This window comes from Agelaius tricolor, unplaced genomic scaffold, assembly GCF_023055355.1.
Source record: "Agelaius tricolor isolate 1412-34295 unplaced genomic scaffold, bAgeTri1.0.p SCAF_16, whole genome shotgun sequence".
Taxonomy (NCBI): domain Eukaryota; kingdom Metazoa; phylum Chordata; class Aves; order Passeriformes; family Icteridae; genus Agelaius; species Agelaius tricolor.
The window spans coordinates 13,052,213-13,064,314 of record NW_027269276.1 but is presented as its reverse complement, the minus strand read 5'-3'; the positions used below and the strand labels follow the sequence as shown (position 1 = coordinate 13,064,314).

General features: G+C 42.2%; 1 protein-coding gene across 1 annotated transcript in view; it reads left to right on the top strand.

Annotated features, from left to right (window-relative positions):
- The window catches only part of PRTG (protogenin), a 73,927-nt gene extending 62,719 nt beyond the window's left edge, over positions 1–11,208 (top strand). The window contains 8 exon segments of the mRNA XM_071442065.1: positions 373–559; positions 2,157–2,284; positions 2,995–3,165; positions 6,721–6,903; positions 7,465–7,585; positions 8,527–8,692; positions 9,658–9,762; positions 10,867–11,208. Of these exon segments, the coding sequence (XP_071298166.1) occupies positions 373–559; positions 2,157–2,284; positions 2,995–3,165; positions 6,721–6,903; positions 7,465–7,585; positions 8,527–8,692; positions 9,658–9,762; positions 10,867–11,208 (1,403 nt within the window).
- The last annotated feature ends 894 nt before the right edge of the window (positions 11,209–12,102 follow it).

Sequence of the window (12,102 nt, the reverse complement as noted above, 5' to 3'; positions counted from 1 at the left end):
ACAGAGTCCTGTGTTCATGAAGCACAGTTGAAGAAAGAAGACAGCCCAAGCACATTTCATTCCCTTGCTGAACTATCTGCATCATCTAACATGACGTATCTGTATCTTATGAGAGATTTATCTCTTTCTCTTGTCTCTGCTGATAGTTTTGACTTAATGTTTGAATAAACGAGTAGGATTGCAGAAATAATACTGGACATGTATTGGGTGAGGAGGGATCTCTAACAGCCTTAACCAGATTCCTGGGTCTGAATACCAGCTAGTGCTGGGTTAGGGGAGATTTGTATCTAAACTGTGGGCTCAGACCTCTCCTGTGACCAGCATCTGTACCCAGTGCAGTCATTAACTCCCGCTCCTGTTTTGTTTTAACAGCTGTCCGTGACCGCATGGTGCCACCGCCGCCGCCCCCTCACCACCTGTATGCCAAAGCCAACACCTCCTCATCCATCTTCCTGCACTGGGGCAAGCCTGCCTTCACCTCTGCCCAGCTCATCAACTACACCGTGCGCTGCAACCCCGTGGGGCTGCAGAACGCCTCCCTGGTGCTCTACCTGCAGACGTGAGTGCACCTGGGACTCCTGCATTGCCAGTTCCACATCCTTCCCACTCACTTCCTACTCTTCCTGCTCTCTTTTCATTTCCTTTCACTAGCAACGACTTTTATTTCCCTCAGAGGACTCTGTGTTTTGCCCATTGGCTGCTAGTTAAGTTTCTTGGGTTAAGATATACTCATAGAACAGCTTCATTCTCTACTGGCCATCCTTGTGTTGGGTCATCGGGTTAGCTCTTTGTTTAATGTCTTTTTAGCTGTCTAGGTTGAATTTAATTCTAAGCTCCTCTTCAACTATACAAAAGACCGCACCTATTTTAGAGGAAGCTTGTCTGGGCAAAGATGGGTCTTAGTCCAGTGCCTGATTTTAAGACTGAAAATGAGAATTTTTGAGGGGTTGAGGATTTCATTGTGGGAATGCCATGTTCCTGAGTGTGTGGCACCCTGCCAGGGCAAAGCTGAGCAGGATTGCTTGCTCTGCAGAGAAGCAATGTGTGAGGCACAGAATGGCTGAGCAGAGAAGGGAGCCTTGGGTTGCTGTTCAGGTGGTGTGGGAGCAGAACACTGCTCTGTGCTGGGGGCCGTGGGGCTGCTGAGGGAATCCATGTGTGTAGCTCCCTCAGAACTTCAGTTTACCCAAGCCTCTAAATAAGAAAAATGCTGTCTTAAAGGATAAATAGTTTCCATCCTTATATTCATGGTTTTCTCTTCCAAGAACACATCTGCTGCTGTATAACTCCCGGCTTAATGATTAGACACAGTATAATCACCATGTAAAGTTCTTAGTGTGCCATGTGGAGCATAGCAATGAGTGCTGCTTTTTGTGATTGGATGAGGCTATTGCAAGTACTGGTTACTGCCCCTGCAGTACAGAAGATGAAAATACTAAATGAGATTTAATAAAGCAATATCTGTAGAGTAAGACCATTTTAAATTGAGATTTAATCTTGACAGGGTATTATCATCCAGAATTAACCCTGGCATATATGAAAGATTTTCCTCTGCCCCAGAATCAAAGTAAAGTGAAATGTCTACAACTGACTCGAATTGTAAACTGCAGTATTATAATTAATAGAATCAATTCTGCAATTAATATATTACTAAATACTGCTACCAGATCAGTAAGGAGCATTCATACTCATCTCCTAAACATGAGGTGTGGAGGCCATAAGTGGAAAGGATGTTGCCTGCATAGCCTCTGTATGTGAACTGGGAAGCAGATCCACATCCTTTGTCAGCTGTGACACTGGTTGCAGTTTGTAACTCCAGCTTGAAGCACAGTGTCCTAGGGGCAGGGGTCGAAAGAGCTGAGTTTGGGATGCCTGCTGGTGATCCAGCCAATAATACTCTTTGTGCATCAGCTGTTCAAACAACATTTATAAAAAGTTGAGCTCACATCAATTGACAGCAGATGCAGCATCCTCGTGAGAGCTCCAGGGCTGGTGCAATTTCATTTCCAGATAGGATGTGCCACATGTCTGGACTTGGACTGGTTTGTCCTGTGTGGAACTGACATGGGAATCTACTCATGTGACTGAGACATTTGACTGGGGACCTTTAAGTGAACTGCTGCTGTTTAATACATTTTATTCCTTCATCTGTCCAGGTCAGAGACTCACATGTTAGTTCAAGGTCTTGAGCCAAAAACCATGTATGAATTTGCAGTTCGACTGCATGTGGACCAGCTCTCCAGTCCTTGGAGTCCTGTAGTCTATCACACTACCCTCCCTGAAGGTAAGGAACCAGGAGAGGGCCCCTGTGGTCCTAAAATAACATTTTGTAAAACAAATGGCCTGAAAAAGTGCTTATTAATTTTAGACTGTGTGTAGGAGAGGGCATTCCTTTCCTCTGAGACACAGATAGTGCTCTTCTTGGTGAGACATAGAAAAATGCTAGCAGGGAAATCCCTGCTTTGGAACTGTAAAATTATTTTTCAAAATCCATCCTAAACTAGCATTGATTTTTGTATAAAGTGTGATGCTTTCAGTACTAGCAGCAACTGACTAGAAATAACTTGAATAAAAACCTTAAAATATGTGTATATTAAAGAGATGTGGCTGATTCATTTATGAAATCTACTGCCTTAGCTGCTGGTTTGATTTACTGTCAGCCTGGTAGGGGAAAATCCACACCTGCAGTTCCATGTTCTCACCAAAACAGTGTTTGGGAAGTACTTGTTCACAGGATAATGAAGTGGGAGGTTGTCAGTAGCTGTTTATTTCTGGAGATGAGGGAAAAATCCAAAGCTTGCTTTTCCAGAATCTAAGCTATTGTGTGGCTCAGAGGTAACAGGAGAGTGTCTCTGAGGAGCTGCATGTGGTGGTTTCAATGTGGTGTCTGGGATGTAGCAGTAGCCATTAGGACTGCACATCAGTTCCTTTCTGAGCAATTTAATTGCATGTAAATTGGGTTAGCCTAATAGCATTGTGTTACTGTTCTCACAGCACCATCTGGCCCTCCAGTAGGAGTGAAGGTGACTTTGATAGAGGATAATACTGCTTTGGTTTCCTGGAAGCCACCTGATGGTCCTGAAACAGTTGTCACACGGTACACTATCCTCTATGCATCCAGGAAGGCCTGGATTGCTGGGGAATGGCAAGTGTTGCACAGAGAAGGTAAACTAAAATCATCAACCTATGAACTGTATAAACACTGATGCTGCTTATGAGATGCTTTGTTACTTTCAGCAACCTTGGACTACACTACTACTATGAATTATGTAATAAATCCATATAAATGTTCACATGAAAGTTCCAAATAGTTTAGAATTATTACCATGGGAAGAGGTATTAAAAAACAAGTTCATATGCAGAAGGTGAGAGGAGAAGGGGCTCTCTGTGTCACTGTGTGTGCATGTAAACCAAAATGTCTTGTAAATCCAATTACATCCATCTTAGTTTTGTTGTAACCAGGATTGTGATGGTTTCATTTTGTAAATGCACTTTCAAATCTGAAGTCTCTGAGATGTTTAACTGTGGCTGTGTGGGTTTATAGTTTCTGTCGATCACTGCCAATCCAGTTAGCTCAGTTTACTTAATGAACTTTCTCCTTCTCCCAGTAAATCACTCTGCAAATTCAATTTAACTCTCTGGCTCTATTCTACTGCTGAGCCCCAGCTAATCTCACAGTACCTTGGGTATGCTGATGTGAACTGCAGTCACATCTCTATGATTAAGTGTAGTCATAGTATAAATTTTTGTAGGCACTTTTCTAAATAATACTGGGATTTGAAGAGCTGAATCAAGAACAGATTTCTACTGTAGCCAGAAAAAAAGTACAAGGCATTTATTGTTCTGTTGATAGTCAAAATAGACAGAGGTAGTTCAGAATAGATAATGTTCTAATAATGTCTTAAACCAGAGAGGAAAGCTCAGTGTTACACAGTAAAGTCATGTGCTTGGGTAGCCTGTTTAAGAGCATTGCCCTGGAAGAGTTACTGTTTTGTTGTTCTGTTGTGTTACCTGGCTGGAAGCTTTGCTGTCAGCAGAGAGTGAGGCTGTAAATTTTCTGTGGAGATAATTCTAAAAACTTAATGAGTATGCTCTCACAGAGGATAATTCATTTCACCATCATGGAGAGTGAGCTGTTCTAGTTCAGAGCTGTTGTTTTTCGTGCTGCTCCTGAAGAGAGGGCAAAGGACCAACAGCCCCTCTGAAAGGTGGCAGTGCCACTTTGTGTGCTGCAGCACAATGGAGTTTGTCAGGCTGGCCTCAAAGAGAATGGGCAGCTGTGAAGAGTATCAGGAAAAGGACTATTAAACTAAATTTGTGAGAAATAACTAGTCTGAAATATCAATCAGGTCTAACTACAGGGGAAGATTGAGCCCATGGGTTTTCACTATTAAAATTGTTCAGTAAAACAGTAATTTAAATAAAGTTGTCCAACTAAATTGTTGGAAGAAACAGTGATATTGTTATATTAAAGGACAAATTTACTGTTATTTTTTACTCAGTAAAAACCCCAGCAGATTTAAATTCACAGAGGGCTTATACTTGAAGACTAAATCTTGTCATTCTGTTGATGATACACTGTATTTGCTGCATGCAGCAAAGTGGCTGAATTGCTTTCAGATGCATTGTTCATCTCAGTCATGCCTGTGAAACTGAGCAGCATCTCTGATAGTATTTCACCAGAGATTTTGATGGCAGCATGGCAATAACAGTAAACATTTTCATGTGTTCCCATACTGAAAGTGTTGGAGGGAATGAGCAAATGGAGAGCTATAAATCTCAGTGTATTACTGTGTCCATCAATGTTAGAGCCACAAATTTTGCATTTTGACAGATATATTGGGGTTTGAGGCATGGTGTGGAATTCAGGCATCTTGACACACTAGGACAATCTGTTATGGTCTTAGTAAAGTATAGATGAAAAAGTCTGTGAAAGGAAATTAGTATGTAGAGATAAAATTGAGCACATACCCTGATCAGTCCTGTGACAGTCCTTCCATAGGTAATTTGAGATAGAAGCAGGGTTTGGGTTTTTTAATGCATTTGTTCTGATTAGATCAGTTAACCTTATGCAGTAAATAGCATTGTTTTGTCTTGATGCTAAACTTGTTCTGCAGAAGATTTGTGAAATCTTGACTCCATTTCATTCTCATACCTCCAGAGAAATCCCCTCAAAAAAAAAAAAAGATTAAAAAACCACCAAACCAACCCTGCCACTTATAAAATTCCTAGCACGGGCTTTAGTTTATGCAGAAAATTTTCTCCCAATCCACCCCCTAATTAGGGGGTGTTAGGCCTGGCAAAACCAGAAAATATAACTGCATTTTGGTGCTGATTGATGATGTGAGTTATGTTCCAGCCACCTCCCCCTTCTTCCCTAGCTCTCTTCAAGTGGATCAGAAGTTACAGCCCTTGCACACTTGGTGTGCAGTAAATCAGTACCAAGTGCTCCCTTGCTTTAGCAATGCAGCAGATTGGAAAGGAGCTGGTGGCAAGGAGCCTGTGATATTGAAATGTGACCTCTCACCCTTGCTGGTGCTAAATATTACAGCTCCTTTGGTTACAGATACCTCACATTTTACTTCAAATGCTTTCAGCTAATGGGTTTTTTTCATGGAAGAACTGAAACAGCTTTTGAAGTAGCTTCCTTTTTGCCAAATGTATAATCTTTTCTGTCAACAAAACAACCTTATATTTTATAGGCTCTCATGATACTATAAATTTTGACTTCTCAAACTGATTTAAAAAGTTAAAATTTTGACTTCAGTCTGAGAAAGTAAATGAAATATATGAAAGCAAAGAGATAGATTTACTGCTGTAACTGCCACTGTAGGGAAATAAAAGCAGCATATTTCTGTGGTAGCAAGAAACACAGGCATTTTAGAAATGAATTGGAATTCTGAGCAGTAGTTGCAGTCCCTGGGCAGGCAAAGCTCTCATTGACTTTGATAGGAGTTTTGCCTGTCTAAGGACAATGCTAGTGAATCCTATTTATGTTTCTTAATCTTTTTTCCTGCCTTCAGGGACTTTAAGAAATGAATCCCTAGCATACAAAAAAGACATTTTCTGTAATATTCTTAGTAGCACAGCTTAGATGCACAGTAATCAAGGAAGCCTACACAGGTCTAAATAGGGCTTAATTTTATTTTAAAATCATGGTTGGTATAAGGTACTCTTGCAGAGCTTCCTGTTCATTTAACTAGACCTGAAATTCGATAAACTGAACCTGGATTCTTTTGTTATGTCAATTTTCATTCACATTCATGGTACAGTAAGTGGAGAGAGGCACATGTGTTCTATGTGAGAGAGGTTTAATGTTCTGGTTTCTGTGCCTGAGAGTCTGGTTAATGCTGGGTGCATCTCCTTGCAGGTGTGATCACAGCATAAAGGCTGTCACACTGAAATGCAGCTGTGCTAGATTTAGGGTTGGTGTGCTGTGTGCCATAGCCAATACTTGAATCTTGGTTTGGAACTATACTGGCACTTCACAGTGTCCTATGTTCAAATAGAATGGAGAGAAAGGACACCAGGGATGAGAAGGCAAATCCAGTGTTCATTCTGTAGCTTGTAATGTGCAGGGTAGAACGTATCAAAGTGATCACAATCCTCAAGCAAGATTTAGGGGTGCTATTGGGAAAAAAGTGTAGGTCCCAATGTCTAAATCTGAGTCTTTCCCCAAAATTTTGTCAATCTGGAACTGTTTATTGTATCTTTTCCTAGGAGCAATGACCATGGCTTTGCTGGAAAACCTTGTAGCAGGAAACATCTACTTGGTTAAAATAGCAGCCTCCAATGAAGTGGGAGAGGGACCCTTCTCAAATGCAGTGGAATTTGCTGTCCTGCCAAAGGAGACATCAGAGTCTAACCAGAGACCCAAACGTTTGGATTCTGGAGATTCCACAGGTCAGGAGCAGTGTTTTGATTACTCTGTCACAAGTACTGGGGAGAAAAGATCCCTGTTTGTTTTAGCTGTAGCCACTTTCTGGGTAAACCATTCTGGTTTATGTGAGGCAGTCCTAACAGTGTAGCATTTTCTTCTTCTAAATGAAACAATTTTGGAATTTTCCTCTCAGTTCAACTCAGAGCTGATCTAATTCTCTTGCTCAGGAATGGAAAGTTTGCCTTTCAAATGAGAATACATAACTTGAATTTTTCAATTTTACATCAGTAACTTTGCAGCCAGTCTTCTAAGGCATTTCCTTTTAGTCCTTTATCTGTACCAGTAGCATTGGGTCTGTCCTCTTCCTCCCCTCCCAGGACTGCACTGACCAGACACTCCTCTGGTCTACAAGTTTTACTTTCAAAAGTATAAAAATGTATGACAGAGAAGGCCTGGAAATCTCATTCGAAGGAAGCATTTGTCTCTGTGGTTATAACTGTAACCATATTAATTTCCTGACAGGGAGCAGGGGTTAGTTAACTCTTCTTCTTTACTGAGCCTTTCTGTGTTCCTTTTTGATACAGCTTATTCTGACTATTACCATCTGGACCAGAAATCAATGACTGGCATTGTTGTTGGGGTTTGCATAGCCTTGACCTGCATCCTTATCTGCATCCTGATCTTAATTTATCGCAGTAAAGCCAGGTATGTTTTTGTCCTCAAAGACTGAGCTCTTTTTCATTGCACTCACTCTTGGACATGCCTTCTCTTCCAAGAGTTCTCTGAAGTACTCTGTCTCTTCACCTGTTTCTACCAGTGTTGGAAACAAAGCACTTTGTTGGCCCTTCCTACTCTACCTGAGCCCCTTCTCCAATGAAAAGGAGGAAGAACCCACAGAGTGCTGGTGCTTTGACACCTCAGTATGAGGCCTGTTTGCAGCTGAGCCCCCAGTTTGGGTCAGATAATGCTGCTGTTTGTTCATCCTCTGCTCCTCCTGCTGAGCCCCCCAGCCTGCCCACACCTGGCTGGCAAGGTTTTAACCCCCCTGGTGCTGCTGGACAGGAGGAACTCTGACATAAAGGAGTTCCATGATGCAGATTTTAAAGCAGATCCATGATGCAGTTTCTTTGCAGTGGTGGAAGCCACCATCTATGTCTGTCATCAGCTGCTAAAGGGTATGAACTGGCCCAGTGAGTCTACCCAAAACGTTGTGATCAGAACAAATATAAGTCACTTGAAATAATAAAATTAAAAAACTCACTGAAAGTGTTTTCCAGTAACAAGGGCTTTTTAGCTTACATGCAGGAAAAAATATGGATTGGGAGACAGCTCTGTGTAGTATGGTAGAAAGGTCTTAATGTCATTAGTGGTTACTTCCTCCAAGTAATATTACTAATCATGACAATTCCTGTCTGCACATAAGCTTGTAGCCTACTGTGTATGATTAACTGGAAGCAGATGTTATTTTTATCACAAGCAATAACATTTAAATTCCATGTGAGTTAGGAGTATCATGTAACAAAACGTAAATGCCAAGAATATACCAGGATTACTTGATTAATAATAGCTTTGAAGTTTATCCTTGATTTTTTTTTTTTTAATTGTATTCCTGTGGGTCAATTTTATTCCTCCTTAACATTGTGTAGGAAAGCATCTGCTCCTAAGGCTGTGCAGCGGAGCACTGACCAGCTGTCACATACCAGCATCTCATTAGCCAGTCCTAATGAGGGGGAGAAGAATATTGAAGGAATTGCAGAGAACGAAGAATCCTTATTGCCGATGATAGTGGGAAACAGCTTCATTGATGCCAAGGTACTGTGAGTTTTGCTAACTCCCAGGTCAGAAATCTATCTTTAGAATTCATTGTTAAAATGTCAGAGCCCTTATCAAAAGTAAAATATATATCCTGTGAACCTCGGGGGGCTGTTTTATTAATGGGACAAGCACAAAGTTGGCAATCCAGGCTCAAATTTTCAAGACTTATCTGCTAGTTCAGCCGGAGATCTGGTTGAGTACACTTGTCTTCAACTGTGCCTGCAGATTGCAGAGTTTGGCCCTGGCACAGCATCAAAGGATGAAGGCTCCACAGACTGCTCTGTGGCCTCTGCTGGTCCCAGGAGAAAAGTGAGAGAGTTCCTGTCAGCACCTGGCTCAGTCAGTGCCTGTGCACAGTCAATCAGCTATGGCACTAAGCAGGTGCTTAGAAAAGTATTATTTTTCCCTATATTTACTGGTAAGACAATGTTGCAGTTTATAAACTCATACTCAGTCACATTATAAATTATGTGGATAAATTTCTGGATGGCAGAAAGTACCAGTGGATGTGCGGAACCTTCAGTCCAGGAGTGCAGTGTGGCACCACCACAGTGGCCTTCCTTCCACATGTACTGTGCTCTGTTCTGGTCACACTGCAAACTGGAGTGCAGCTGCTCCCTGAGGAGGTGTGTGAGAGCTGAGACAGGGAAATGGACCCAGCAGAGGCACAGACACTGCCTAGGAATGGTCTCATTCTTGAAGTAGAGCAAGAGCAGGAGCTGGAATATTTTGCTGTGTGCCTGCAGTCCTGCAGCTTTGGGTCTGGACAGAAAGCTTGCCAGATTTAGTGGGTCTGCTCTTGACTTGTCTTGAGCAGAGGTGAACCAGATCACAAAAATGTGACTCACTACTGAGGCTGCATTTGGCTTCATTTTCAGCATGGAACCAATAGGTAGGAAAAGGAAAATATTTTCAAGTCTCTTAGAAATTTACTAAAATAAATGCATTTTTCTCTGTTGTAGGGAGGATCTGATCTGATTATTAACAGCTATGGGCCTGTCACAAAGACTAATGGCAAGAAAAGGTGGTTGTTCTTCCAAGATGCTAAGAAGGCAAAGACTGAAGAGGTAATTGCTTTAATGGGCAGAGATGCACAATCTTTACTGTAATACCCTCTTTGCAAAGGAAGATACATAGTTTTCTGTTCATGGAAAAACATATTTAGTGGTCTTAGTATTAATTGGATAGTTTCAGTTGTGTAAGGTTGATGATGTTCTATCTCACCATACTAAAGTCTGACAGAAATTCAATTTTCTGACAGATATTGTTGTCAGCACACTGTGACTCTTTACAGTAGGCAGACACTGTAACTCTACTGTTAACTGATGGCTTACTTGCCTTTGCCTTTGTATCTGTAAGCAGAAAGATTTCTGTGTACTTTGCATTGCATGAACTACTTCTGCAGAGACTCTGTATAAATACAAACACAAATTAAATATGTATTTACAAACAAAAGTAATATTAAAGTAGAAAGAATCCTTTCCTACTCTGGCAGCTAAAATTTTTTTTGGCTGAAGAGAAACAAAGAAGGGAAAATAGGTGATATACCCAAACTACTGAGAAAATTGAGAACCTGAATAGAACTGTCTGGCTTCTGAAATTGTTGGTCTGGACATAATTGTTATTTGGCTGAGAAAAAAGAGCAGTTTAAAACTGAAGTGGTAAACCAAATCTGGAACACTGCTATGCAAATTCATACCTATGGAGCATATAACCATTCTTCATTGCATTTTAACTTGTATTGTGCTCCTGTGTGTTTAAAAATTAGAAAGTCTTGATATCCATGTTGTAAAATTGTATTGAAAAATATTTCTACAAACAGCTGTTTATTTCTGATGCCTCTATATGAAAAATATTTGCTATTGCCTAAGGAGTAATGCTTAAAGAATATGCATGAGGGGATGGGAGGGAGCTCTACCAAGTGTGTTTTTAAAATACTCTTCACATCTCTCCAGTGAAATAATTTTTTATTAGCCATGCTTATCTAGAAGGATTATTTCATCTACTGTGGAAAGAAAAGTATGAGCAAGACTTGAGATTGATTATTTTTAAACTGCTCTAGGAAAGCCCTGAGAGAAGCATTCTGGTTGAATAGGAGCCAGGAAATGCAGTAAAAAGTCCCAGTTATGGCTCATCTTTTCTGAGGCTCTTTTCTCTGTGCTCCTGTGCAGCCGCAGCGGAGGTTCGTGTGTCTGTACCAGCCGCGCCCGGCCGTGCTGCTGGCCCGGGCCGGCTCCCTCGGCTGCCCGGGCCCTCAGCCGAGCTTCCCGGGGCCCTTCGGCGCGGCGGCCGACACGGAGCACTCGGCCAACAGCGAGGGCAGCCACGAGACCGGCGACTCCGGCAGGTTCTCGCACGAGTCCAATGACGAGATTCACCTCTCCCCGGTGCCCGGTGGCACACGCACCCCCCCGGGCAGCAGCCCTCTGGCCAGCCGGGACTCGGCCGCGGGGAGCCCTCAGGGCAGCAGAGCCCCCCGGCCTGGGCAGGGCCTCCCCGCCGGGCCCGACTGAGCCCGCGGCCGCAGCTGTGTCTGTTCGAAGGACAATGAACAGGGAGCCAAAGGTGCGCTGTGGAAAGCCTGGCTGACCTAGCAGGTGATCCGTAGCTCTGTTGAATGTTGGGGTTTTTGTTATATTTTTTTTTCCTATGTTTTGGTTTGTTTTTTTTAAAGCTCACTCATTTTGAATGTTCGGTGGTCAAAAAACGTGAAAGGAGTGAAGATTTCTGCCGAAGGTTAAAAAATGTGTCACTGGAGCAAAGGGAAGGCTGTTGGCCCTTTTGCTGACTATCTACCTCAGTTTGCCGAGAGGTGAACTCTGAATGACGACTGCTTTACCTCATTTGTGTTCTAGTTGGTCTCAGCTATGGAACTGATGATACTTCCTAGTAGTGTTGTTTTATTTTGGGGGTTTTTGTTTTCATTTCCCTGCCCCAAGTGGTGTGTAGAGAGGGAGAGTGTGTGTGTGTGTGTGTGTGTATGTGTGTGATTGTACTCAGTGATCAGGGAGTTGTATAGGTTGGTGGACAAGATTGTTTAGCTGAAGCTCTGTCTTTAAAAAGAAGGAAACCTCAGAGTATAAAATGTTATGATTTCATGTGGTTGACACAGAGTATGTTAAAAACTGGGAGAACTGGGACTTCCACATGAAATCTTTTGTACCTCTTGATTTCTTAGACCCTCAGTAAACCTAGGACAGTGCCTTTCCTCAGAACCCTGTGCCAGCAGCTGCTGACAGCATATATGCTGTATCCCTGGGGCTCTGGGACATGCTGGATTCCTCAGTGTGACAAATACTGCCCCTGTATTCACAGTTAAGGCTAAAAATAATAGCAAATTGAAGAAGTACTCAGCATTTTCAAACAGCTTGGCTTTGCCTGAGAGTTATGGAATAGATAACAACACT